At 41.4% G+C, this 26,521-nt stretch overlaps 1 protein-coding gene across 2 annotated transcripts in view; it reads left to right on the top strand.

The window, feature by feature from the left end:
- The first annotated feature begins 7,502 nt into the window (after window positions 1–7,502).
- Window positions 7,503–26,521, top strand: part of LOC145351489 (glutamine--fructose-6-phosphate aminotransferase [isomerizing] 2-like) — a 63,053-nt gene continuing 44,034 nt past the window's right edge. For both annotated transcript variants that reach the window (XM_080201087.1, XM_080201086.1), the window contains exons 1-4: window positions 7,503–7,589; window positions 20,627–20,734; window positions 21,992–22,096; window positions 26,382–26,507. In XM_080201087.1, the coding sequence (XP_080057213.1) occupies window positions 7,583–7,589; window positions 20,627–20,734; window positions 21,992–22,096; window positions 26,382–26,507 (346 nt within the window). In that variant the 5' untranslated portion in view covers window positions 7,503–7,582. The remainder of the gene's footprint in view (window positions 7,590–20,626; window positions 20,735–21,991; window positions 22,097–26,381; window positions 26,508–26,521) is intronic.

Here is a 26,521-nt window from a genome sequence, read left to right as displayed (position 1 = left end):
AGTCAGTTTTACTTCTCACCGGCATAAAGGCAGGTGAAGCAGACTTTAACGGGGTTCTCCCAGGCTGCGAAACTCAGAACTGAATTAAAGTAGCTACCGCTATCTCAACTCAAGCCACATATGAATGCAAAGAAAAGTCTTTGTAGTTGTAAGGCGAATGGGATGCTGGCCTTCATCGCGAGGGGGATTGAATATAAAAGTAGGGAGGTCTTGCTGCGGCTGTATAGGGCATTGGTGAGGCCGCAGCTGAAGTACTGTGTGCAGTTTTGGGCGCCGTACTTACGCAAGGATATTTTAGCCTTGGAGGGAGTGCAGAGGAGGTTTACTAGGCTGATGCCGGAGTTGAGGGGGTTGAGCTATGAGGAGAGGCTGAATAGATTAGGCTTGTACTCGTTAGAGTTTAGAAGAATGAGGGGAGATCTCATTGAGACGTATAAGATGATGAATGGGATGGATAGGATAGAGGTGGAGAGACTCTTCCCGCTCAGAAAGGATAGTAGGACTAGGGGGCATAGCCTCAAGATAAAGGGGGGGCGGTTTAGAACGGAGTTGAGGAGGAACTTCTTCACTCAAAGGGTGGTGAATCTCTGGAATTCTCTGCCCGTTGAAGTGGTGGAGGCTGCCTCGCTAAATATTTTTAAGACGCAGGTTGATGGGTTTTTGATGAGAGAGGGGATTAAGGGTTATGGGGAGAGGGCGGGAATGTGGAACTGAGCCATGACGGATCAGCCATGATCTTATTGAATGGCGGGGCAGGCTCGAAGGGCTAGATGGCCTACTCCTGCTCCTATTTCTTATGTTCTTATATGCACGTGAGCCTATAATAAGGAAATATGTTAAATTTCTATTGTTTAGCTAAATCACATACATGTAATTCTTCGACATAACTTTCCCATTTTACTTAATCCTGCTTGCAGCATGGTAAGTTCCCTGACTTGATGAACAATTAACTTGATTACATGTATTGTAAGGGGTAAATGATGGAATATATAAAGGTTCATTGGTTATTCTCAAGACACCTGAGTGGGTGACCTTGGGGATGGGGAGAGGAGGTGTGGTGGTGGACAGGTGGGGATGCTGAACAGGAAGAGTGGTTGTTGCATGTACTCATGACATTTGTTCATTGGCATAATCTAAGTGAACTTCGCTGCCCAGGGTGCCCTTATTATAGTAATGTTAACAGCCGATGGTATATTGTCCTCATCACCTTCCACCACCTCAGAATTGTCTGAAGAGGATCTGAGCTCTGTTCCTCCTGTAGCTACAATGCAATATTGTGCAGAGCATAGCAAACCACAACTATTCTGAGCTTGTGCACACCTGCACAGGCTTTTTTTTTTGTCATTGCACACCAATTGTACATTGATATAATGGAAGCCCTCTTCATTAATGAAAATTCTTGGTTGATCTGAGGGTTGTCTGGTTTGCTATGTGTCTGCAGTCAGTGGTATCCTGCACCAGTCAAACTTGCAAACCTGAGTTTCTGCACATTCTGACTGACATAATTGCTGGCAAAGTTCACACAATTTCTGGCCTGGCCAACAAACCATCAGTCCTTTGTATTTGTAGGCTGCTGATTGTAGAGCCTTGATATGTCTCCAGCAGAACCAAGTAAAGGTAGCAGTAATTCACCAGTTGTGCTGGTATCAAAACCTGATGGATCACTGAAATTCTGCATTGATTATAGGAGAAGTAATGCTGTAACGAAGCCTGATTCTTATCCAATTCATGATATGAGGATTGTATAGAGTTGGAAATTCAGACAAAGATCATAAGATGTAGGAGCAGAAAGAGGTCATTTGGCTCTTGAGCCTACTCCACCATTTAATGAGACCATGACTGATCTGATATGATAATCCTCAAGTCCACTTTCCCACCTTATGCCATAACCTTTGATTCTCTTACTGATTAAAAGTCTGTCTATCTGTTAGCAAGATCAATTTGCTAAAACGTTATTGGCAAATTCTGCTCACAAATCAAGTCAAAAATATCTCTGCTTTCATAACCCCAGATAACCTGTACTAATATAATGTTATGATGTTTGGAGTGAAGAATGCACTGGCAATCTTTCAAAGATTGGCAAACCAAGTAGTTGCCTGATTATGTATTATTGTATATGTATTGTATTGTGTATACTGAATATCTATTGGTCTACAGAACTCTTGGGAAGAACATGTGAAACATATAACTGTACTATTTGATAGACTATTAAAAGCTGATTTGGTGAAAAGTAAGTTTGCCAAGCCTATTCAGGACACGTCTTGGGGCAAGGTTGAGTGTTGCCCAGAGAAGCTGAAGTTCAAGCATTTATGGCCTTTCCTGTACCTAACCAAAATGGAAATACCACACTTTCTCAGAATGTGTATATTCTATAGGAAATTCATTCTTAATTTCAGCCTGGTAATCTCTCCATTAATGAACTTGTTGAAAAAGAATTGTAAAATTTAACTGCAGAGTCGTGTCAAACTGTCTTCGTGAGGTAGAAACAAAAAATGCTGGAAAATCTCAGAATAGAGTCAACATTTCAAGTCTGGATGACCCTTCAACAGAGGTGAAGACAAAGGAAATAGGCTGAGATTTATACTGTAAGGTTAAGGAGGTGTGGTAATTGACAAAGATGTCATAGACAAAAAGACAAAGGGACCGTAAATAGTAGTGATCATGACTGAGAAGGATGTGATAGCCCATTGAGAGATTAGAATGTGTAAACGGCCAAACAAAGGTAAGCGGTGTGTCAAAGAACAACCTGAGACATGTAACAGATAGCCCAAGTGGGGTGGAAGGACTGGGGTTGGGGGAGGGGGGGTGGTGGAAACAAGATAGAAAGCAAGATTTTTATAAAAGTGGACAAATGAAATGATGGAAGAAATGAACATTTTAGAAAAATTAAAATTAATAAGTAATAAAAATAAATACGATAAAATGAAATGACATAAAATAAATGGAATGAAAGTGGAGGAGAGAATTCATGCTTTGAAGATGTTAACCTCAAACATTCAGTGGTTGTAAAGTGCCTAATCGCAAGATCCTCCAGATTGCTTTGGGCTTCACTGGGACATTGCAACAGGCTGAGGATGGACATGTGGACATAAGAGCAGGATAGTGTGTTAAAATGGCAGGCAACTGGTATGTCTAGGTCCTGCTTGTTGATGAATGAAGGTACTCTGCAAAGCGGTCACCCAGTCTGCATTTAGTCTCTTCAATGTAGAGTAGACCACATTGGGAGCAGTGAATGCAATAGACCAGATTAAAACAGATGCACGCGAAACACTGCTTCACCTGAAAAGTGTGTTTGGGCTGTTGGATGGAACAACTCTTCATCAAAGAGCAGGACTGTGAAATGTCTGCTGTATTCCTGTTCACTGCTGTGGTTTTATCAGTGAAGAAGGTATTGGCCGCTCCTCTCACCAATTGATTCTAAAGTGGCTAATGAAATTCACCCATGCCAGGAGAAGCTGGCACCAAACAATCAATCCCTCCACCACTGATTCAACAAGTGGCAGATGTGTATAATCTACAAGATGCACTGCAGGAACGCAACAGTAATTCTTAGGCAGCAAGAAATCTGCTTGACCACATCCATCTAGAAGGACAAGAATAGCAGACACCTGGAAACACCATCATGTGGAGATTCCCTTCTAATTCACTTATCCTGACTTGGAAAAATATACTACTCTTTCACTGTTGCTGGGTCATAATCCCTTACAGCACTGTGGATGTACCTACTCCTCAGAACTGCAGTGGTTCAAGAAGGCAGGTCAGCACCACCTTCTGAAGAGTAACTAAGGATGGGCAATAAATGCTGTCTTAACCAGCAATGTCAACATCCTATAATCTTTTTTAATGTTCAGTTTGCCAGATGATGGGCAAGGTGAGGGTGCCGCCTTTATTCACCGGAGACCCTACCGAAGATAATTCTCCCCCAGGGTTTCTGATTTCATCCCACCCTGACTATCTCTATCCCCTCACCCTCCTTGGCAGTGTTAACCAGCCACGCCCCATTGAAACCTTGGACTATATCTTTTAGTTTGGCCCCATTGCTGCATGTCCCTCTGATCCCTGGGGCTGGTGGTGCTGCTCGAACAATCGAGCTAGCGACCATTTAATTGGTTAGCTGCTCTGAGGCATAACTTCCTCCCTGAAAAAGGTGTCCAGCCCGCTTCAAACCAATTAACGGCTGCATAGCCCTTAAGTGGCTGCAGGGCAAGTTGGATAAACAAATTTTCACGTCGGGGGAGGTTTTTAAATCTTCTATGTCAAGACACACAAAATACCTGTTCAATGCTTCCACTATTTCCTTGTTTTCCATTATCAGTTCCCCAGCTTAGCTTTCTGGAGGCCAACACGAGCTTTAGTTAGTCTTTTCCTATTTAAATACCTCTAGAAACCCTTCCTGTCTGTTTTTTCTATTACTCGCTAGCTTATTACTTTTTAAAAATGGATAGTATTTACTATTTGCTTTGATTTGTATGTGGTTAAAATTTATTCTGTTGTTTTAAACCATAAAATCTTGTGATGTTGTTCTCTTGATATGTAACTACAATTTCACATATTATTTGACTTTAAACAAAATGGCAAGGTAGCACAGCGGTTAGCATTGCTGCCTCATAGTGCCAGGAACTAGATTCCGTTCTGGCCTTGGGTGACTAACTGTAGAGTTTGCATGTTCTCCTCGTGTCTACTTAAGTTTCCTCCCATGACCATTGCAAAATTGCCCATTTATGTCAGGGAGATTAGCAGGGTACATACCAGGAGTATGGGGATAGGGCCCGAGTGAGATTGCTGTCAGTGCATGCCTGATTGGCCAAATGGCCTCCTCTGCACAGTAGGAATTCAGTGGTTACTGGTCCCTAACTGGATCATGACATAAATTTATGGGCCCAGTCTGGTATCGTATCACACATGCACCCTTTTTGTGCTTCACTCTTTTTTTTGTCATCCAGGAAGTCTTAATTTGTTTGCCCTATCTTGCCCCTCAAATCCCCAAAATACCTTGATTGTACCCAGAATATCTCTGATTTAAAGGCAGCCCACTGTTCATTTAAGGTTTTGCCTAAAAATGTTTGCTTTCAATTTATCTGGGCCAAATCCATTCTCTTTCAATGAATTTTTCTAACTCTGGATTGTCCTTTGCCCTTTCACATAGCCAATATAAAACTTAAGATACTGACACGTGATCGACTTATATCAACTCATTCCCAAAAGCTAAGTCCAGTAATGCCTCCTTTCTCATTGGACTAGAAACATTCTTATGGAGTGGAACGGGGAGCCAACACAAGAAGAGCAATTGCCTTGAGGTTAGATGGAGTGATGATGCTAAATTTTCCCTTAGTGTCCCAAGATTTGTGGTTGGGGGGGATTAGTGGGATAAATATGTGGGGTTACGGGGAGAGTGCCTGGGTAATAGATTGTGTCATAGAATTGGTGCAGACTCAATGGTCTCCTTCTGCACTGTAGGGATTCTATGAATGAGAAGTTGAATGAGATTCTATTGGGTGAAATTAAAGGAAAAAGCAAAGAAAATGCTCCAAGACAAAGAGCTGCAAGAACCAGATTTAAAATGCCAGACATCCAAGGTAAGTCAGAAGTTTGGTGATATTTAAAATGAGGGTGGCACGGTGGCAAAGTGGTTAGCACTGCTGCCTCATAGTGTCAGGGGCCAGGGTTCAGTTCTGACTTAGAGTGACTGTGTGGAGTTTGCATATTCTTCCCATTTCCTCCGGATGCTCCTGTTTCCTTCTACAGTCCAAAGATGTGTGGGTTAGATTGATTGGCCTTGCTAAATTGCTCTTTAGGACTAGCAGGGTAAATACTTGGGGATTACAGGGATAGGGCCGGCTGTGAATGTTGTGCAGGCTTGATGGACTGAGAGAGTGATTTTGTGGAAGCTTGAATGTACATGCCAATCCAGGCAGTCCATGACTGTCTCTCGATGGACTGAGTGTGTGATCTTGTGGAAACTTGAATGTACATGCCAATCCAGGCAGAAGAATAGTGAAAGGAGAGACTGAATTCCTGTAAGTGGCTCCTTGGTGAAGGCATTCAAGAGAAAGTGTTGTTTGGGATAAGCTTTGTTTTTTATGAAATTGGAGTTTGGAAACACTGGTGTAGAAGTCAGAGTTCTGGTGAGACCAGTGGCTCTCAAGGTAAACATCTGGAGGGATTTGATGAGAAATCTACAAAAGTTGTTTTGGTTGTTGTCTGCCACTTCATTTCACACTTTGGTGTCTCTGATCACATTTCACCTATTGCTTTACACGGCCTGTATGTTTACAGAAAACATTAGAGTACAAGATATTTTATAATTTTTTTGCAATCCTTCTTGATGGTGTATTTTTAAACCTGTAGTGGGAGTGAAGAGTAGTATATTATAGCTAATCTTTTTTGTTCAATAAATGTTTTATTCCTTTGTTAAAAGCTAATTGGCAATCCTGTGACTGTCCATCCACATCTCTAAACGGAAAATAAAAGTTATAATCTATTGAACTTGGGATCTGAATGTCCAGTAGTATCATCAGCTGGGATCGTAACACTGTCCTTGATTCTGATGTAGGCCACAGTCGCTGGCTATTCACCCACTCCTTGAAGATGCTCTGCAGCTATTTAGTGACAACCTTGATTCTAACATACCACACTAATAAAAGTAAAATGCTGGAGATGCTGAATATCTGAAATAAAAATAGAAATTGTGGAAATACTCTACATGTTTGGCAGCATCTGTGGAAAGAAAAAAACAGGAGTTACTGTTTTATGCAAAATATAATTCATCTTCAGAACTGGCAACATACTATCCTGGATTTGTCTGTGGTTGCAGAAATGCCTGTCTGTTCCTCTACCAAATTTCCTATCACTATTGCTTTTCCACATACTTGTTTCCCTTTGTATAGCTAAATCAATTGTGCTGCTGTGGATTTGTATGTATCTATTTGTAGACCAGACAATTTAGTGCACATTTGTCAAGTAGGAAACTATAGAAATAATCCCTATACACACTCAGATCTGTTGAGTTGGGTGGTGGCATTTTGCCTAGCAGCTAGGCACCAATCAGTGGCACAGATGTTTTTTAAAATTATTTCATTGAGATGCGGGCTTCAAGACCAGCATTTGCTCCCAAAAGAGCTTCCTAATTGCCTTTGAACTGAATTACATTTAGGCTATTTCAGAGAACTATTAAGAGTCAACCACGTTGCTGTAGGTATAGTCGCATGCAAACAGATAAGGATGCAGATATCCTCCCTTTAAGGAGAACTGATCCGGACCTTCGTGGCAACCTGTCACTGATGATTAGCTTTCAATTCCAGATATATTTTTTTAATTAATTGAGCTCAAACATCAGCTGCTCTGGTGGGATTTGAACCCTTGTTACCAGAGCATTTAGCATGGACCACTCACCCAAAGGCATTATCACTATGTTACCATCTTTACTTGCGTTGACGTGACGGCCATTTCCACTAAGGGGCAGAATTGAGCGAAGGAGGTAAATCAGAACTCTGTGGGGCACACGCGGAGTTAATCACGCAGGCTTTTACCGAAGCGGTCTGGTCAGTTTCTTGCGTTTCGGAGTTACCAATTAACTAACACAATGTGCGGTAAGCGGTAATCAACTTTAACTTGCTGTTAAATGGGAATATCTCCTTGAAATCTGGATGACTGATCCCTCCCTTTTCTTCCCTCTTGTTTTCTTGGTTATGTTGTAGTACTTCAGTTTTTGAAATATTCTTTTAGCGGATGTACATACTCGTGCCTTTGTAGGGAAAATTTGGAGCAAAAAGTGCTACATGGTTGCTGTTATTCCTCGAAGAGCTTTCTCTTTTGTTGTTTTGGTATTTTGAAGAGATTGTAGCGGTCGTGTTTTCCATTCACTGATCTGGTGATTGGGACTGTTTTAATCCAGCCAAACGGTTAAAATTGGTGGGATTTACTCTCCATCCCCCAGAAGAAAAAGTTGCAAGGCTGTGGCAATGAATTGAGGCGGTATATCTTTTTTTCTAAAATAGTAAAACTGATAAAATGCTTGCTTGCCTGCCTTCCAAAAAAATTCAGTAAAGGAGTGTAATTGGTCATGTAAGGACGGGAATGAGGGTCTGTTATCAAAACATTTCATCTAAGTAACTAAAGATTTCCAAGTGAACAAGACTACCTTCTAACGTGGCCCCAAATGAGCTTAACTTTCGGTTAATTGTTTTATAGCTTTCCTTGTTTCGAACATAGTACGTTCAGTACTACTGACATTTTAAGATTTAAAAAAAGGTTTTAGACTGGAATGATTTGGAGCTGAAGCCTCTTGATATTGTGCTAACGTAGAATTTACATTTCTTAATTGGTGTCAATGGGTATGGTCTTCACTTGGCTTAATATTGTTTTAAGATTTTGGTTTCTAATAATATGTGAATCTATTGTTTTTGTGTAGCATAAGGTCTGTTTTATCACTGAGACCAGGTTTCAGTTCCTATGTAAGCAAGTACCTGTAGTTTTTCTAGCACTGTGAGCAAATTTCCTTCAAGAATATTGTCTGATAATACACCAGTTTCATAATCTTGTATTTAAAATAAAGAATTCTATTAAAGTACTTTTCAAGTTAGAAAGTGCTTCAGAATTATTTAGATGTAATTGGTTGCATGTAGGAAGCACAATAAACAGCTTGCAGGCAGCACAATTCTGGAGAAGGTGGATTAAATAAATGATCATGTAATCTGTTTTGGTGATGGTTGCTGGATAAATAATGACCAGAACAGTTAGAGAATCACAGTGGCACTGCTATCTCAGTGTGTGGGACCTAGATTCAATTCTGACCTTGGGTGCCTTTGATAATAGACTCACAAGCTTTCGGGGTTAGCCCCTTCGTCAGGTGAATGGAGAGTTCTGGCCTCAGACAGAGCATATAAAGCACAGACAGTTTAGAGATTACTGATTAGAATGCGAATCCTTACACTTAACCTGCTGTTCAAGACCTGAAGTGGCTGACAATGTGAGTGGAAGGAGCACTGATCACAGGTTACAGAGATGTGTATTGTCTCCAGACAGTACAGTAAGTGAGGTTTTGCAAACCCAGGCAAGTCACGGGGGTTACAGATAGTGTGACATGAACCCAAGATCCCTGTTGAGACCGTCCTCATATGTGCGGAACTTGGCTATCAGTCTCTGTTCAGCGACTCTGCGCTGTCGTGTGTCGTGAAGGCCGCCTTGGAGAATGCTTACCCGAAGGTCAGAGGCTGAATGCCTATGACCACTGAAGTGTTCGCCAACAGGAAGGGAACAGTCTTGCCTGGTGATTGTCGAGCGATGTTCATTCATCCGTTGTCATAGCGTCTGCATGGTCTCCCCAATGTACCATGCTTCGGGACATCCTTTCTTGCAACGTATCAGGTGGACAATGTTGGCCGAGTTGCAAGAGTATTTACCATGTACCTGGTGGATGGTATTCTCACGTGTGATGATGGTATCCATGTCGATGATCCGGCATGTCTTGCAGAGGTTGTTGTGGCAGGGTTGTGTGGTATTGTGGTCACTGTTCTCCTGAAGGCTGGGTAGTTTGCTGCGAACAATGGTCTGTTTGAGGTTGTGTGGTTGTCTGAAGGCAAGGTGTGGGGATAGCCCTGGCGAGATGTTCGTCTTCATCAATGATATGTTGAAGACTCCGGAGAAGATATCGTAGCTTCTCCACTCCAGGGAAGTACTGGACGACGAAGGGTACTCTGTCCACTGTCCCGTGTTTGCCTTTTGAGGAGATCGGTGCAGTTTTTCGCTGTGGCGCATCAGAACTGTCGATCTATGAGTCGAGCACCATATCCTGTTCTTATGAGGGCATCTTTCAGGGTCTGGAGGTGTCTGTCATGATCCTCCTTATCTGAGCAAATCCTGTGTATACGGAGGGCTTGTCCATAGGGAATGGCTTCTTTAACATGTTTAGGGTGGAAACTGGAGAAGTGGAGCATTGTGAGATTGTCTGTGGGCTTGCGGTACAGTGAGGTGCTGAGGTGACCGTCCTTAATGGAGATGCGTGTATCCAAGAATGCAACTGATTCTGGGGAATAGTCCGTCATACCCACATCTTGGGTGCCTGTGCAGACTCCACACGTTCTCCCTGTGGTTGTGTGGCTTTCCTCCCACAGTCAAAGATGTATAGGTTAGATGGATTAGTCATGGTAAATGTGTGGGGTTATGGGGATCGGATGGGAGAGGGGGCCTGGTCTGTCAGAGTTGGTGCAGACTTGAGCTGAATGGCCTCCTTCTGAACTATAGGGATTCTATGCTTAACATTTTAAATTTGCTGTATAATTGATTTACGCCATCCCAGGAATCTGGTATTTATTAAGTGTCACTTCTAAAATTATCATTGTGGTTTATATTATAACATTGTGTATGGTGCATTCATCTTGTTCACAAAATTTTGGTTTTTTTTGTCACCCAGGTTATCAACTTTTATTGCTGTAAGTTGCTGATAACATTTGCCATTCCGTTTTTCTATGTTAACCATCATAAGACAGTTGCAAGACCTAGCCTTTTGGTGGCATTGTGGTTACCTCAAGTCCAATCCATTATTCAGCTGGATCATGGTTGATCTGTATCTTGACTCAGTTTACCTGCCTCTGTTCTATATCCCTTCATTTCCTTACTAACAATGTTGTTTCATTTCTGAAATTTTCAGAAACGTTTAAGGAAAAGACTATGGATTTCTGTCACCTTTCCCAACATCACTATAAGCACCTTAGCTCTAATTTAGTTGTGTTTATATACATTGCAGAGGTTCATATCCTAATGCTCATTCATGCTTTTCCCTTTCCCATACCCACTAACTAAGTTGTAATTTTTGCATAGAACCCTTTAAATCTAATCTAGAAATACTTAACACGGAAGTGTTCATAGAAGTGCAGTGAGCATCTGAAAAGTATTAACCTTTTTAATGGGCATCATTGTAAATGCTTTGAGTGAAGGTGGAGCAATCGTTGTTTTAGCTTCTGCCTGTGACTTCGACTTTAAGTAATGTAAAAATCAACTTTAGACTAGCAGTGGAGAATTAATGCCAGGACTTAATTTGTTAGACTTCATTAGTCATATTTCAAGTCTTCTGAAGTGCAAAATGTTAACTAAACTTTTGACAATGGAAAAATAAGGTATTTCTTTTAATTAGTTATGTATTTAATTGAAAATAAGTCTTTAGCATTAGTCACCCGAATGACAATCTGCTAATAGATCTCGCCAGTTGCATTTTTAAATTTTTAAAATGCCAGTAGACTGGAATGATTTGGAGCTGAAGCCTGTTAATATTGTACTAATATAGAATTTACATTTCTTAATTGGTGTCAATGGGTATGGTCTTCACTTGGCTTAATGAATATTGTTTTAAGATTTTGGTTTCTAATATGGCCTAAGTTTTTCAAAGCTCAATTTTCCATAGAATTGTAATCTTCATGAAATGCTGTAACTTATCATGATGTTAGGCATTTTTTCCCATCTGGGAAGGAATGAAGATGATCTGTTCTTGGCTGCTGAAAAGTAATGGTGAGGTCACTGTGAGGTAATGGCTGTATGCTTTTTGGTTGATTATCAAATTGTATTCTGCAGTGATCAGTTTGTGCCTAAGCTTAGCCTTAGTTTTACTACCAGTAAACTTGAATAATTCAGGCATTTAAAAGTTGTAGTCTAATTGTTTTGAATTATTTTTAAGCAAAGGCAACATGAAGATATTCCTACTCGAGCTGAGTATGTGCAGTTTGTGTGGGGGGGAAAAAAAAATGCATGATGTGTTTGACTATAGGCCAGGAAATGTTAATCCAGCCTTTTGGCAGCACACTTTGAGACAAACTGTCTCGGGGAAGTGGTCTCCAGTGACTAGTGAGCCTTACGGTTTGCACATTGTTCAGAAGCAAAATGAGGGTGTACTGGTAAATGAAACTTAAGTCAATTGAAGAATAAAGGTGACGTTGTAAAAGCAATATGAAGGAAGGCTTCAAATTAGTCTTTTTAGCCACAAATGCTAGAATAAATCCACAGTATTTCCCATTTTGGTGATTATTTCATGTAAAAATTGACACCATGCATATGCTTTTTATATTTGCTTATTGTGATATTTTAAACTAAAACGTAATTTGGAAAAAAAAATCTACAGTTATTAATCATCTGGACCTAAAATAAATTATCCCTATTTGAAATAGCAAGCGAGAAATCATAACCAAATGTTTTTCATTTTAAAAAAACAAAAGTTCTGAGCCTCTCTTCAAATCAGTGAAGTAAGTTTGCACAAGAGGAACAGTAGGATGATTTTTCTTCGGCATCCTCCCCAGTCATTAGCTATAGAAGTGACCAATTCAAAAAATTCTGCAAATACATTTTGGCAAGTAGATATTTTGCATTGATAAATATGATCTGAAGACTTATTTACATTTTTATTTAAGTAAGGTACTTTGTCAGGATATATAACGGGAAGAAATACTGAAGAGATTTAACGGAGGAAAGTATAAAATAGTTGGTATTAAGCCATATCAGTAATGAATCTATGGAATAAGTAACATAATCAATACACTAACAATGGATTTATATTCATACTAGTTCCAAGTGTGAAGCATTTTATTTTGAGAGGATATGATGCTTTCTCCAAAACAATAAAAATATCCCCTGTTCTCCTTTTGCACCAACATGTATCTTACAGTTGGTTACCAAGAGGCATTAGACCAGAACTTGCTTTTGTAATGACAGCAAAACTGGCATTACTGTGCAAAACTGACCGTGCCTTCTGGTGTCCATGTTTGCACAGTTAAATGTCAAAATCTGCGAGGCTGTGAAACATAAAAAGTAATGCAATCAGTTAAGGAGTGAGAATTCTGTTGAAGCGGTTTTGGTTAATTCTGCTGTTTGCCAATGAAGAAGAGGACAATTTAGGGTGGAAGGTAAATCTGGCAAGCAAATGCAAGGCTTCCATTTTGTGAGAAAATGTGGGCAATATTCACCATTTAAGTGGATCCTTTAGAGTTTGGAGGTCCTGCCAGAGGAGTTATGAGATGGGAACATCAAAACAGGAGTAGGCCAATCAGCCCATTGAGTCTTTCTGCCATTTAATGAGATCATGGCTGATCTGTGGTGTAACTCCATACACTTGCCTTTGGCCCTTCATCCTTTTGCTTAACAAAAATTTATCTATCTAAGATTTAAAGATAGTAACTGATCTAGCATTAGGTGCTATTTGTGGAAGAGAGTTCCAAACCTCACTCATCTTTTGTGTAGAAGTGCTTCCTGTCCTCCCACCTGAACAGCGTGGCCCTAAATTTTAGACTATGCCCCCTAGTTCTAGAATCTCCCAAGTAATGAAAATAGTTTTTCTTTATGTATCCTGTCTTTTCCTGTTAGTATCTTGAAGATTTTGATCAGATCACTCCTGAACCATCTAAATTCTAGAGAAAACAAATCTAATTTGTATAATCTCTCCTCATAATTAAACCTCTCAAATCCAGGTATCATTCTTGTAAAATGTATTCAGGATATATCGGGCTTGGCGAGAGTGCTAAGATGAGGTGCCCTGATCTATTTACGGTGCTCCAAGTGGATTCTAATCAGGTTTTTGTGTAGCTGCAGCATTACTCCTGCATCGTTATATTCCAAAGATATTGTGTACGTATAAGGCTAGCATTACGTGTCTAACTTGTCCGTGTTTGGCAAGTAATTAAATACAAGGGATAAGAAGAAATTTTAGTTCTGAAGTGATAGTAAAGAGCATAGGGCCTGTTTCATCAGAGCAAATGAAGAACATCTAATGAGATTTTTTTTTTCTAATTGTTCTTGCTAGGGCAGAGCATGTGTCAAAAGATCAACATTTATATGCATCCTTTACTCTTGAGAAGGTGGTGGTGGTGGCGAGCCACCTTCTTGAACTGTAATAGGCCATGTAACGTTATCACACTTGCAGTACTGTTGGGGAGATTTGCAACAGGAGGGCATGCCAGGAGCAGCACAGACATACTAAAAATGAGATGGCAACCTCATGAAGTTACAATGCAAGATTAATTGCATGCCAGACATAAGCTGCATCTAACAGACAACACAACAAATCGGATCTAAAATCTGCAGTCGTGCCACATCCAGTCATGAACATTAGTGTATAATTAAACAACAGGAGGAGATGTCACAAATCTCCCATCCTCAATGATGGAGGAGCTCAGCACACTGAGCAAACCATATGGCCTATCAAGCCTGCTATGCCATGCAATCATAGATGATCTTGGGGTTCAATTCCACTTTCCTGTCTGCTCCCCATTTCCCTTGAATCGCTGAGAAACCAAAAATTTGTCCATCCCAACCTTAAAATGCATTCAATAATGGAGCATCCGTAACCCTCTGGGCTAGAGAATTTCTAAAGTCCCCAATCATTTGAATGAAGTAATTTTTCCTCCTCCTTATTGAACTCATTACTTTGAGATCGTGCCTCTGTTTCCACTGGTTTGGGAATTTAAAACAATACCTGCCCCATGACATCGTGTGCTTGGCCTGATTGCTCATTGCAGAGATTTCATGCGGACCTTGCCAGACCAATTTTCGGATAATTGTTCTTGATTGTGATGGATGTCCACAAAGTGGTCTCATTGTTCCCATTGTTGTGATTTTGAGTAGAGTAATTATCGATTTGGTGTTTGTAAAATTGTAAACTGTTAGGGGGGGAAAAAAGCATTCCATGGTTCCTTTTTAAAAAGTGTTTTTTTGCTTAAGATTAAAAAAATGCAAGTACATAGAGTGCTCAAAATGAAACATTTGTCTCAAAAGGCCAAACAGCAGCAGTGTTTCCAAGGCAACAGGCTTTAAAATTTTTTTGAATTCAGCCAATCAATTTGAATTAGGTACTTAGATACCAAGAACCTATTTAACTTAAATTTGATGGTTTTGACAACCTAGGACCAATCTTACTGTTGGAAATATTGATACGTCATCACAAGTATAGAAGAAGGAAGGCACTGGGACAAAAGGAGAGAACAACTGCCAAAGTGACAGCTCTTTGTTCAGCACTCAGCTCGAGAGAGAGAGAGAACTGCTGACCCTCGGCTCATTTATGTCTTGAGAGAGAACCATCTCGATAGCAAAGATACCAAATGAGATGGATGTTCCAGACAAGAATGAAGGGAGGGCCCAGAATAGTCTGGAAAACAGCAAACCTAGTTATAATTGTGAAAGTGACTAAATTTTATTTTTGTTAGTGGGAGTTATATTTATCTGAATAGCATTCCATTAGGATTGGGTTTGTTAATAGTTTAGTTAACTTGTTCACTTAGTTAGACAAACTGTTAACTTGTTGACTTTAGACAGCATGTTAGGGAGTTATTTTGATTTAACGACTAAAGGTTGCTGAAGAGCAGATCATACCACTTTGCACTCACTTTTACAGATTAGAGGCAAGGTACTGTGAGTGGTTAGGTGTTAGTTCTCAGAGGGGAGATCCACCTCTGCTTCATAACATCGTGAAGTTGACTACTTCAGCAAAGACCATTAACACTCTCCAGATTGCTAGAACAGATTGTGTCTGACATTGGCGCATGGTTCACAACATGTGAATGTCAAACACTTCTGAAAAACATTGTGATCAAACAGATTTTCATCTTGCTTCACCACCCCTCCTTGAATGGTGAAGCAAAATGCTTCATCCAGACATTCAAAACAATCATGTTAAAGGGGGCGGACACAAACAGATCGGAAGTTGAAGCTGAAAAACTTTTTAATATATCCCATTCAATAACTGGTGTACATCTGCTCAGTTGATATTTGGAAGACAACCACTTACCAGAAAGGACTTGCTGTGTCCGGATTGATTGGTTCAAAGCAAATTGATCAGAAAAGGTTATGTGACATAAGAGATGAAATTGCTAGGGCCTTGAGAGAAATCTTTATATTCTCACTTGCTATAATGGCTATTTTCCAGTCCTCTGGGATCTCCAATATTCCTTTGTTTAAGGGTAGCAAGGATAAACCAGGTAACTACAGGCCAGTGAGCCTTATGTCAGTGATAAGGAGATTATTGGAGAGGCTTCAAGACAGGATTTACTCCCACACAGAAATAAGTGGACATATTAGTGAGAGGTAACATGGTTTTGTGAAGGGGAGGTCATGTCAAGTTTTTTGAGGAAATGATGATTGAAGGTAAGGCAGTGGGTGTTGTTTACGTGGACTTTAGTAAGGCCTTTGACAAGGTCCCTCGTGGCAGACTGATGCAGAAGGTGAAGTTGCATGTGATCAGAGCTGAGCTGGCAAGATGGATACAGCACAGGCTCGGTCATGGGAGACAGGGTAGCAGTGGAAGGGTGCGTTTTTGAATTGAGGGCTGTGGCTAGTGGCATTTCTTAGGGATCAGTGCTGGGACCTTGCTGTTTGCTTTTTAGTTTGCAGACAACAAAAAGGTTGGTGAAATTGCAGATAGCAATGAAGACTCTGAGGATACAGCAGGAGACAGACCGTTTGGAGACTTGGGCAGAGAAATGGCATCAAATGTGAGGTAATGCATTTTGGGAGGTCGAATACAGATGTGAAAAGTACAGTAAATGGCAGAACCCTCCAGAGTATTGATAGAGGGATCCGGGATTGCACAGGTCACAAAGTGACAACGCATGTGAAGAAGGTAGTCAAGAAGGCATGTGACATACATGCTTTCCTCGGTCGGTTTAAAAAAATTGGCAAGTTATGTTGCAGCTTTGTAGAACCTTAGTTAGGTCACATGTGTAATATAGTGTTCAATTCTGGTCGCTACACTACCAGAAGGATGTGGAAGCTTTGGAGAGTGTACAGAAAAGATTTTCCAGAATGTTGCCTGATATGGAGGTCGTTAGCTATGAGGAAAGGCTGGAGAAACTTGGTTCGTTCTCACTGGAATGATGGAAGTTGAGGGGAGACCTGATTAAGGGCAATCTGCAAGATTAAGGGCATGGACAGAGTAGATAGTCAGAAGCTTTTTCCCATGGTGGAACAGTCAATTACTAGAGGGCACAGGTTTGAGGTATGAGGGGCAAGGTTTAAGAGGAGATGTACAAGGCAAGATTTTTTTTTTAACACGAGGGTGGTAGGTGCCTGGAACTTGCTGCTGGAGGAGGTAGTGGAAGCAGATATGATAGTGACTTTTAAGGGGTGTCTTGACAAATACATGAATAGGATGGGAATAGAGGGCTATGGTCCCTGGAAGGATGGGAGGTTTCAGTTCAGATGGGCAGCGTGGTCAGTTGCAGGCTCGGAAGGCCGAAGGGCCTGTTCCTGTGCTATTACTTTTCATTCTTGTGCTTTTGTATTTCTGATTTAGTTTGCTGTCATTCTATTTTTTCTATTCTTATCAACTTTTTGATGGCCTTCTGCTGGCCTTTTAAACACTTGCAATCCTCAGACTCCCAACTGCATTTATCACATCTTCTTTTAATCTAATAATTTATAACTAGACATAAAGGCAAGGTTGAAGCATTTGCCACTATCTTGAGCCTGAGGTGCCCTTAGCCAAACTGTTCCAGTAATGCTACAATGTTGGCATCAAAAATGTGGGAAAATGCCCAAGTATATCCTACCCACAGAGAGAACTGATCCAACAAGGCTGTTCCCTCTGCCATTATGCATAATGACAGCAGTGTGTTCCCTCTAGAAAATACACTATATAAGTTGACCAAAGCTCCTTCACGATGCCTAATCTCACCACCTAGAAGGACAAGGGCAGCAGTTAAATGGAAACCCCACTACCTGCAAATTCCTCTCTAAGCCAACACAGTATCCTGACTAGGATCTATTTTGCTGTTCCTTTACTGTCACTTGAGGCAAAATGCTGGAATGCCTTCCCCGATCAAAAAGCACTAAGTATACCTACACCATGTGGACTGAAGTGTCTCACCACTGCTTTCTCAAGGGCAATGGGGGATGGGCAGCAAAAGCTGGTCTAGGCAGCGATGTCCAAATTCTGTGAAAGGATCAAAAAAATTGAGCTCAGGCTATAATGAAATCTGGAGCTGACAGACATGTTGAAACCGAGTGAGCAAGTTGGTGCATAATTGCAACTTGATTGCACCAGCAATGACACATTTTCATCATTTTGCTGATGATACTAGACTGATGAGATGATTGGATTTTGTGACAACGGACCTGGGCAGCTTTCTACATTACAGATGTCAGTGTTAGAAGTGTACTAAAACAGATTTGGCTAGAGGCACAACCAATTCTGGAGCGTAGAGGAAGCAGAGAGTGGGGGTCAATGGGTGCTATTCGGATTGGCGGATGGTGACTAGTGGAGTGACCCAGGGGTCGGTGCTGGGGCCTCAGCTATTTACCATTTATATAGATGATCTGGAGGAGGGAACCAAGTGTAGGGTGTCGAAATTTGCTGATGACACCAAAATTGGTGGAAAGGCAAATTGTGCGGAGGGTGGGGAGAGTCTACAGAAGGATCTAGATAGGCTGGGCGAATGGGCCAGGAAATGGCAAATGGAATTTAATGTTGGCAAGTGCGAGGTGGTCCACTTTGGTAGGAAGGATTATTACTTACGTGGAGGAAAAACTGCAGCAGGCGACGGTGTAGAGGGACCTCGGGGTCCTGGTGCATGAGTCGCAAAAACCCAGCTTGCAGGTGCAGCAGGTGGTCAGGAAGGCGAATGGGATGCTGGCCTTCATCGCGAGGGGGATTGAATATAAAAGTAGGGAGGTCTTGCTGCGACTGTATAGGGCATTGGTGAGGCCGCAGCTGGAGTACTGTGTGCAGTTTTGGGCGCCGTACTTACGCAAGGATATTTTGGCCTTGGAGGGAGTGCAGAGGAGGTTTACTAGGCTGATGCTGGAGTTGAGGGGGTTGAGCTATGAGGAGAGGCTGAATAAACTGGGCTTGTACTCGTTAGAGTTTAGAAGAATGAGGGGAGATCTCATTGAGACGTATAAGATGATGAATGGGATGGATAGGATAGAGGTGGAGAGACTCTTCCCGCTCAAAGGATAGTAGGACTAGGGGGCATAGCCTCAAGATAAAGGGGGGGCGGTTTAGGACGGAGTTGAGGAGGAACTTCTTCACTCAAAGGGTGGTGAATCTCTGGAATTCTCTGCCCGTTGAAGTGGTGGAGGCTGCCTCGCTAAATATTTTTAAGACGCGGGTTGATGGGTTTTTGATAAGAGAGGGGATTAAGGGTTATGGGGAGAGGGCGGGAATGTGGAACTGAGCCACGACAGATCAGCCATGATCTTATTGAATGGCAGGGCAGGCTCGAAGGGCTAGTTGGCCTACTCCTGCTCCTATTTCTAATGTTCTTTAAGTCTACAGCTGGAATGCTGTTGGGCTTGACCGCTTTAGTTATATCCATTTCTCTATTGCATGGAGGGAATCATATTGCCTGATGACTATCTTTATAATGGTGGGGGCCTTGAGCAGAGACTGGGAGAGATTGTTTATTGGATGCGTTTGGCGGAAGATGGTTGCAAATACTTCAAGCATTGTCTTTTGCAGTGATGTGTTACATAAGAACATAAGAAACAGGAGCAGGAGTAGGCCATCTAGCCCTTCAAGCCTGCCCCGTCATTCAGTAAGATCATGGCTGATCTGAAGTGGATCAGTGTGTTGAGATCCTACATCAATGAGAATAGAAATTTTTATTTCGGCGATTCCTCCTCCTGGTTAGTTAATTGTCCATCACCATTCATGACTGGATGTGGCAGAGCTTTGTTCTGATTTGTTGATTGTGGAAGCACCAAACTCCATCAATGCCACACTGTTTAGTCTGCAGATGAGCTTCACCAGGCTAAAATCTCATTTTTAGCTATGCCTGGTACTGCTCCTGGCATGCACTCTTACACCGTCATTGAACAGGGTTGTTACCATTCTTGATGGTAATGATACATGTGCCAGTCATGAGATTATAGATTGCAAGTGAATAGACTGCGGCTGGTAGCCTACAATGTGTCAGGGATGCCCAGTTTTGAGTTGCTAGATTAGTTTTAGATCTATTTGATTTAACTTGGTGATAGTGCCACACAAAAAGTGGAGCCTGTTGTCATTGTTAAAAGGGGACTTTGTCTCCAAGACTGTGCAGTGGTCACTCCTACCAAAACTATCCTGGACTAGATGCACCTCTGAAGAAAGATTGATTCTGTGACTGCCTACTCTGGCAGATATGTGCGCCTTCATGTCTCTCCAGCTCAGTCAGTAGTGGTGCTACAGAGACACTTAGTGATGGACATTGAAGTTCCCCACCCAGAGTACCTTCCAGATTGAAAGGATTTCATAGGTGGCAAACTATTTTTATTGACTAGTCACTCATTGGAAGATTGTAAATTCCAAGATTGTCATAAAGAAGGTTGGAGAAATTTTCTTGCACATTTTAAAATTGGATATTTATTTTGAAAAATACTATTTTAAAGCTTGAGATTGGGGCAGAAGAATAGATTGAAATGAATAGCCTTTTCAGAGAATCAGCATTCATATGGATGGAATGGCTGCTTTGTGTTGTAAAATTCAATTATTCCTCCAGATGAGAAATTGTCCATGCTGTTAACTGGGAACTCCATTTGGTGCTTGCAATTCAAAATATAATCTTGTTTTTGGCTGGTTAAAGTTGTTGGTTTACTTGAAGGATAGGTAATTTTGCTATATACTGTTGCTGGTGTTTTATTATCATTGGTTTGAATTTAAAAATTGCATTTGCAGGAATCTTTGCATATTTGAACTACAATGTCACTTGCACCAGAAGGACGGTCTTTCAGATCCTAGTCAGAGGCCTACAGAGACTTGAATACAGAGGGTATGATTCAGCAGGTATATTTTCAAAATATGTTTATACAATTTTGAGTACATTCGGCTGTGTTTTGTTTCATGTCCTAGTACAAGAAGCTTTGATTTCTGAATAAATTTTGTGTAATAACTGCCCATTAGTTACAGATTGACATCAGTAAAGGAATGGAATACATCAGCTGTGCTGGGAAATTTGTGCATTTCATGTAGTAACTGGTTGTATTGGGAACTGCATGATTCATTCATTCATAACAAATAATGTAAACATTTAAGTTTGCAGGGAAGAGAGGGTTTCAAGTTCATTTCGAAATGCAAACAGTTGCTGCCTGGGCTGCCAGAAGAAAGCAGTGTCTTGCTGTCTCTCTCTCCAGAGGTTTTCTGAAAGGTCCAAGTCTGGCAACCTAATACCAGTGTTTTATTAACTAAGTTTAAAGAGACGTTTAAGTCTATAAGAGAAATATCACTTAATCAAAACTCATAACAATATGCTAACTGTTATGAATTGTATCTTGTCATGTTTAAGTATTTTTTCAATTGTTCAAAGGTTAAGCTAATTCATTTGTTATAATTAAACTGTTTTTGAATTTTTGATAACTGCTTCCCAGTTTGTCAGTAGAATTGTGCTTGGATTAAAGCATCCTAAGTTAATTTGAGTTTGTTTTACTCATTGGGCTGTTAAAAGAACTACCCTCACGCTTATGCCAATAGAAAATTGTTGGGGTCTAGTCTGACTTCATAATATACCATTGGGGTTTCTGACCTGCTATCCTAACAATAAAAGACTCTTCTTTGTGGCCCAGTTGGTACAATTGCTCATAATGCTGTGGTAGAGAAGTATTTGAGTGATGATCAACATTTTTAAATCCTTGACTTCTCGACTCGTCTGTGAAAACAGTGATTTACTTCCCTCCATTGCTTCATCATTCGCTAATAAGCTCAGACAATTTATCTGTTATTGGCTTCTTTAACCATTTGGTTGAGAGGCATGCATGATATTTTAAACGTGTCGATGATAGTCTTGATGTGGAGATGCCACAACCTGGTGTTGTGAGACTTCTGACTGATATTTTAAACCCAAACATGCTCAATATCATCTATAGAGACCCCACCACTTGTAGTCTTTCGGTCACAGATCCAGATGAGGTGAGACTGATCACAGTAGAAACAAAAATTCTTTACAAGCTCTTTTTTTTTGATGTTGCCTGCATAACCGTGTACTTTTTTTTCAGCAAAACATGATGTAGTCTTTGGAATTTGCATAACTGCTGTTTTAAATAACAGGGATCGCAGTTGATGATGATAGTGGCGAAGATCATAAAAATGGTGGATGTATTTGTCTCTTTAGAAACAGAGGTAAAGTGAAGGCCCTGGCTGATAAACTTTATGGTAAGCGATCATACAATACCTTGTATATATTTTTTCTTTCTGCAGAAATAAATTACATTAACTTGAGCATTCTATTTCAGGCCTTTTTGTATTTCTAAAGTATAAACTTGCTTATCACAGAATTCAAAAGTAAAGTGTTCTTTATTTTTCTCTCGCTGAGTATTATCTAATCAATAAACATATGGCGAGATGGTTCTCCCAAATTGTTGAATTTCATGTAAGAATTTCATGTAAATCCTGCTGTTTATTTCAGTGGGAGTTTCAAAATGAATCTCCGACACTCTGCATTGCAGAGAACATTAGCATAAATCTTGCGAAAATTCACCAGGAAGCGGCAGCAGAGTGCTAAGCGGGCCACTGCATGCACTGATCTGTCAGCACCAACATCGACACGTGCGTAGTAGCTCTGCTCTGCCAACTTCCCAATCACTGACTAGCCTTGAACCTTCATTGATGGTCCTTCAACTGTCCCCACAGCCCCATAGCTGGTCCCCCAAGACCCACACCTGGCCTGTCTCCAATTCTTTGTCTGCTCAGTGGGCAGTGCCAAGGTACCCCTGACCATTGCTACTTTGCCACTTGGGCAATGCCAGAGGGCCCAGGCTGGCAATACACAGGGGGCACCCTCCTTAACCCCAACCCTCTAGGGAGCCTGTGTGGCATTCCTTCACTCCTTGCATGTGGGGAGCTATGTAAACCCCACGAGTGAAACACTCCTGGTGTTGGGAGGCAGAGACTCCAGACTTCAGTCCCAGGCCTGCTTATTACATGCAAATAATAAAATGTGGCATATCATAAATCAGCACATAGCTGAATAAATTTTTTTTTTCCCTGTGACCCACTTTTACAAAATGACCATCCCTCGTGACCCACTGACTCATGCACCTTCTTAACTTTTCATAAAGTGCACATAACTTATCAGGCAACGCTAAGCTTTTCTTCCTCATTGTCGTACCATCGTCTACAAAATGTATACTGTGCCCTGCAGAAAGTTAGATGCACTTTCCAAACCCATGACCACTTCATCTGGAAGGACAAGGGCAACAGATACAGGCTGGCGCAGTGATTAGCACTGATGCTTTAGTGCCAGGGACCCAGGTTCTACTCCAGCCTTGGGTGATTATTTGGTGTTTTGCATGTTCTCCCTGCATCTGCGTGGGTAAACCTAGGGTACCTTCTTTGAAGTCATTGACCCAGTCACATTACACAATACATGGGATCCTCCCAAAAAGGTTCTTGAATTTGCATAAAAACTAGAGTAAATTATGTTTTTTCAGCATGAGTTTAGTAAAGAATCTCCCACACTCTGCACTGCAATGAATTGTGTTAAAATTCAGTGGGCAGGGCTTATTCCCGCTAGAGAGGATGACAGCGCTGAGCGAGCCACGGTGCTTACGCTGATCGGTGCACGTGCAGTGGCCCCTGTCTGCCGTCCTCCTGATTGCTGGCCAGCTCGAATATAGGCCAGCCCAACAACCCCTGCAATGCCAGCCATGCAGCCTCTTTTCCCCCCCCCAATGGCCTGATTGCTGGTCTCCCGGGCATGTATGGGCCAGTCCAGATCACTGGCCTCCCTCCCCCACCAATCCCGACTATAGAGTGGCCCTCTTAAATGCCTTAGTTGAACCTAACTCCATCACACTTCCAGACAATGCATTCCAGACTTGATCAACTTTATTTCTGCCAGATTTTCAACCAGGGACCTTTTACATGTAAAGCAAATACTATAACCACTGGTCAGTCCAGCGTATGCATCAATGCCTCCTTGATTACCTTTTATGTGGCTTTCTATGCTTCTTGAATGTCATAGACCCCTCAATGTTCGAAACCCACCCTGAAGCCATGTCTCGGAAACAGCTATCAGATCACGTTTATTTTGGCGTGGCACAGTGGTACAATGTTAGCACCACTGCCTCATGGTGCCAGGTTCCATTCCAGCCTTGGGTGACTGGAGTTTGCTTGTTTTCCCCATGTCTGTGTGGGTTTCCACCAGGTGCTCTAGTTTCCTCCACAGTCCAAAGATGTGCAAGTTAGTTTGCTTGGCCATGCTAAATTGCTCCTTAGTGTTCAAAGATGTTTAGGTTAGGTGAGTTAGCTATGATAAGTGTGTGAGATTAGGGGAAGTTAGTCTTTTGGAGATGCATAGGCCAAATGGCCTCCTTCTGTACTATAGGGATTCTATAAGTATAAATTTACTTCAGTGCACACTATGTAGATTCAAATGCAGAACCTTTAGTGTTGTCTTTTGTTATCCTTGTAACCTATAGCCTTGGTTGTTGATGTATTCTTAGGTTTTTTTTTCTCTGCCTCTTTTCTATCATTCTCTGACCCTCACTACTTCTGTTGTTGTTTTCCCCTAAGACTTTGATTCACCACATCTTTTTCACATTTGATCCCTTGCCCCACTAATTAGTTTCATATCATCTCTACTTGGTTGTTAGGCGGTTCACAAGAACAATTGTCTCAGCATGGTTCAAGTTAGATGTACCCATTGGTACAGCCCCCACTTTATCCAGTACTAATGCCAGTGCCCCAAAAGTCAGAACCCACTTCTCCCACACCAGTGTTTGAGCCACATGTTCACCTCACTAATTTTATGTATGCTATGCTAATTTGCACACAGCTCGAGTAATAATCCTGCTTTCTAATTTACTGCTTAGCTCCTCATACTCTATGCAGAATCTCTTTGCTAGTTTTACCAATGTTGTTGGTATCTATATGGAGCACACCCACTGGATCCTCCCCTCGCACTGCAAGTTCCTCTCCAGCCCTGAGTGGATACCATGAACCTTGGCACTGGGCATGCAACTTAGCCATCTGGACTCACGCTGTTGACTGCAGAGAACATACTGTCTATATTGTCTTCTATCGCTACCATATCCTCCTTTGTTGCCCCCAGTTGAATGACACCCTTTGCCATGGTCAGTCTGCCCATTCACCTTGCGTCTTTCTGCTCATCCAAAACAGCTGAGAGAACCTTTCATCTATTGGATAATTGCAGAGGCCGATACTCGTGCCCTCTAGCTCCCTTACCCACCTCGCATCACATTCTCCTGTCCCTGATCCACTGATCAAATCAGAAGCCCCTATTTTAAGTCATATGATTGCCTCCTAGTACAAAGCATCCAGGTTACTTTCCATCCTCCCTGAGGAGTCGCAGGGTCTGCAGCTTAGCCATCAGATCAGTGACTCTAAGCTGAAGTTCCTCGAGCCGCAAACGCTTAATGCAGACAAGTTTGCCCTGGATCTCACTGGCATCCAGGAACTTTCATAAGTTGCATTTTTTATTAACTTTACCAACAATTTGTATACTATTTGAAACCTTAATAGAATAGACCGTAACCACTTATCAGATACCAAACAAATAGCTGTTTCCCTATGGTAGAGGTAAGAACCAATTCCTACAAGCTGAGAAAGGTAGAAAAGTGAAAGGAAACAAACACTGCCTTCCATGCCGTGATTGATGTCACTTGGTAAAGTTGCTGACTCCATCCTTGCCCTGGGTAATCTGCTGTGGAAACACTTTGTTACCACCAAACTCAATTACTTCAGCACCCTCCTAGCTGACCTCCCAGGCTTCGTCTGTATCCTTAAGGCCATCCAAAAGTCAGTTGCTCATTTCCTAATATGCATTCTCCTCCATTGCCCGTCACTACTTCTGTCCTGTCTGATCTGTACTGACTCCCAAGTTAGGCAATGCCTCAATTTTAAAAGTCTCACCTTCATTTTGAACTCTCTGCATGACCTCACCTTCCCTCTCTCTGTTAATCCTCCCTCCCTCCCTCAAACCTACACTTTGACCAAGCTTTTGATATCTCCTTTTAATATCGCATGTCAAATTTGATAATGTTTTTCTGTAGTGCCTTGGGACATTTTATGTTACCAGGATAAAATTAATACCAGTTATTCCTATTATGCTTGCATAGGGTGTAGACGTAAAACCAAAAGTAGAATATTTGCCAACAGCACCAGCACTTGATAAAATAGAAACAGAAAATGCTGGAAAACTGCAGATCAGGCAGCATCTGTGGAAAGAGAGAGAGTTTATGTTTTATGTCTTGTGTATTTTCACAGCGTGTTCTGTTTCTGATTTCCACTATCCACAATATTTTGCTTTTATTTTAACTTTTGAAAAATTTGAGATTTTTTTTCCACCACCATCACCCCTCCCTTCCCCCACAACTTGTAAATTATATGGAATGTTGTAATGAATTTAGTTGTGAAATAATTGAGACTGTCAAGCAACTATGAATAGATACATGGTATGAAACAATTCTTGTTTCAGAACAAACATTTCTGGACTTTGACAAAGAACTTGAAATACACTTTGGGATTGCTCACACTCGTTGGGCAACGCATGGGGTCCCAAATGAAGTGAACAGTCATCCTCAAAGCTCCGATAAAAACAATGGTATGTATTTTGCA

Source organism: Carcharhinus amblyrhynchos, chromosome 13 (assembly GCF_965287045.1).
Source record: "Carcharhinus amblyrhynchos chromosome 13, sCarAmb.v2.hapA, whole genome shotgun sequence".
NCBI classification, from domain to species: domain Eukaryota; kingdom Metazoa; phylum Chordata; class Chondrichthyes; order Carcharhiniformes; family Carcharhinidae; genus Carcharhinus; species Carcharhinus amblyrhynchos.
The sequence above is the reverse complement of the archived record's forward strand: the minus strand, read 5'-3'. Positions and strand labels throughout refer to the sequence as shown.